At 31.7% G+C, this 2,282-nt stretch overlaps 1 protein-coding gene across 1 annotated transcript in view; it reads left to right on the top strand.

The window, feature by feature from the left end:
- Window positions 1–559: 559 nt before the first annotated feature.
- The window catches only part of LOC107724416 (XK-related protein 9-like), a 3,630-nt gene continuing 1,907 nt past the window's right edge, over window positions 560–2,282 (top strand). Inside the window, exons 1-2 of the mRNA XM_016533342.1 lie at window positions 560–571; window positions 1,837–1,993. Of these exons, the coding sequence (XP_016388828.1) occupies window positions 560–571; window positions 1,837–1,993 (169 nt within the window). The remainder of the gene's footprint in view (window positions 572–1,836; window positions 1,994–2,282) is intronic.

Consider the following 2,282-nt stretch of genomic DNA (forward strand, 5'->3'; position numbering starts at 1 on the left):
ATTAAAATCATCATTAATAGTTTAAAAAGTCATATACTTGGGTTATTTTGTAAGAGGGAACATGAAACATTCAGCTGAATGTCAGCTTCTTAACTTTAGCTTTTGTTGAAGTAAACTTAAAATTTACAAACACACACACACACAATTGTAGGTAATATAATATTATATAATATTAATATATGTGACCCTGGACCACAAAACCAGTCATAAGGGTCAATTTTTTGAAATTGAGGTTTATACATCATCTGAAAGATGACTAAATAAGCTTTTCATTGATGTATGGTTTGTTAGGATTGGACAATGAAAATTGTTTTATAATTGTGAGAATGACAAACATTTGTTCTGTATTCAAAGTGTCAGGGAATGAATGATTGCTGTATTTACTCATTGTTCCATCCACTGCATACTGTATATCCAAAGAAGCATTTGGGTGTGTTTCACATAACACAGTAACTGATTAGTTCAGAAAGGGAGTGGTTTGCTCTGTCATCGGAATTATGAGAAATCATATGGTCTAGAAACCAGAGACTCGTCGTCACTGCTGATCGGAGCAAGAAGAATGGAAACCCTGGTAAGTTCTGAATGTCACTTCTCACAATTTTAACATTTCCTGGCAGTTACTGAGAGTAAACGTAAATTAATATTACACCCGGGAACATTATGAAGTGACAGTTTATGGCTTATCTGAAAACAATAGCATACTGTATGATCTACACATTGCTAACCGCCATATAACGAAGTCTAGCACATGTATTTTGTCCTGATATCAAAGAAGGTAGTTTACAACATGAAAATGGTATTTACTTGACTGATGTACTTTTCTTTAAAATATTACATATCAACATGCTGCACTTATTATGTTAATTGCAAGACAATTTTATAGCACATATCATACACACTGAAAATACAAAGTGCTTTGCATAGACATGATAAATAAATAAATAAGCCAGTCAATTGAAAAATAGTTTAAGAACATAAAAAGGACATTTCCTGCCCTCTATGAAAATGTACTTTTAATGGATGGAATAGCCTATGGACAACAAATAAAGTTTTTCTTTAAATGTGACATATGTTAATGTTTTTTGTTTTTTTTTGGACTGAAATGAAGGTCAAAATATGTTTTTAAATGCTTTTAAAAATATGTTAATATTTTTTTTATGTATTTTCAAAAATATACGAAATTGTCAAAAAATATATATTGGTAGAAAATATATTTATGCAAATAACTTTTAGCAAATATATTTTTTGGCTTTTTTTTGTTGTTGTTGTTGTTTTTGGGTGCGGTATGGGGGTGCAAGTGAAAATGTGGGGCTAGTTATTAAATAAGCAGTTGTTTTTGAAAACGTGTGCACATTTTGTACACATCTTACTTACATAATCATTCATCTTTCATTGTGCAGTGACTTGTACTGGACAAAGTCCAGAACATAGATAGTAGAAACACATTCAGATAAAATGAAAGTAATGGGCATTTAAAGAACTGTATCAATAAGAATTCAAAATATTACAAAATTCAGTTCATTCATTAACTAATGCATGCTGTAAATCATATGTATTTATGTCCGTCTGTTCTGTCATTCAATACAGGTTATCAGTTTTGGATAAAGACATGAGGAGACTGAGTCAACCAGCTGTTCTCGTCTAAAGGCACCAAATGCCTGTCTACATATTCAGCATTAACAAGGACATTCTGCTATCAGTGTTCATCAAATGCCATAAATCATAATCATGACAAATACTGGAAAGAGATTTACCTGGTTTCGGTGGCTATGCACTGTTTTTGGACTACTTTTTTATTTAGCAGACATTGGATCAGACTTCTTGTTATCTGTGCAGTATTTCAAAAGGGGACATGTCACCTGGGCTGCACTGACTCTTGTGTTTGTTCTGGTCGGATCTTTATGCATACAGATATTCAGCTACGCATGGTTCAAAGATGACAAGGAAAATTATGAAGAAGATGACAAGGGTCTGTCCACTTGCCATCTTATCAGTATACATGTACTGCAGATAGGCATTTTTACAAGGTAACTTCACGCTAATTTATCATTTAAATCGATTAGAACTGTGTGGATCTAATATTTCACATATTAAAATTATTTGTAAAAATCTGTCATCATTTACTCACCCTTATGTCTTTCCAAACCTGTATGACTTTCTTTATTCTGTGGAACACAAAAGATATTTTTCATCCATACAATGAAAGTTTATGGGGTCCAAAACAATTTACTTTTATTGTATATAACAAAAAAAAACTGATGCATTTTTTCTATTTTTTTTTT

The sequence above is a fragment of the Sinocyclocheilus rhinocerous genome, unplaced genomic scaffold (genome assembly GCF_001515625.1).
Source record: "Sinocyclocheilus rhinocerous isolate Xijiao unplaced genomic scaffold, SAMN03320098_v1.1 scaffold1176, whole genome shotgun sequence".
Lineage (NCBI taxonomy): Eukaryota > Metazoa > Chordata > Actinopteri > Cypriniformes > Cyprinidae > Sinocyclocheilus > Sinocyclocheilus rhinocerous.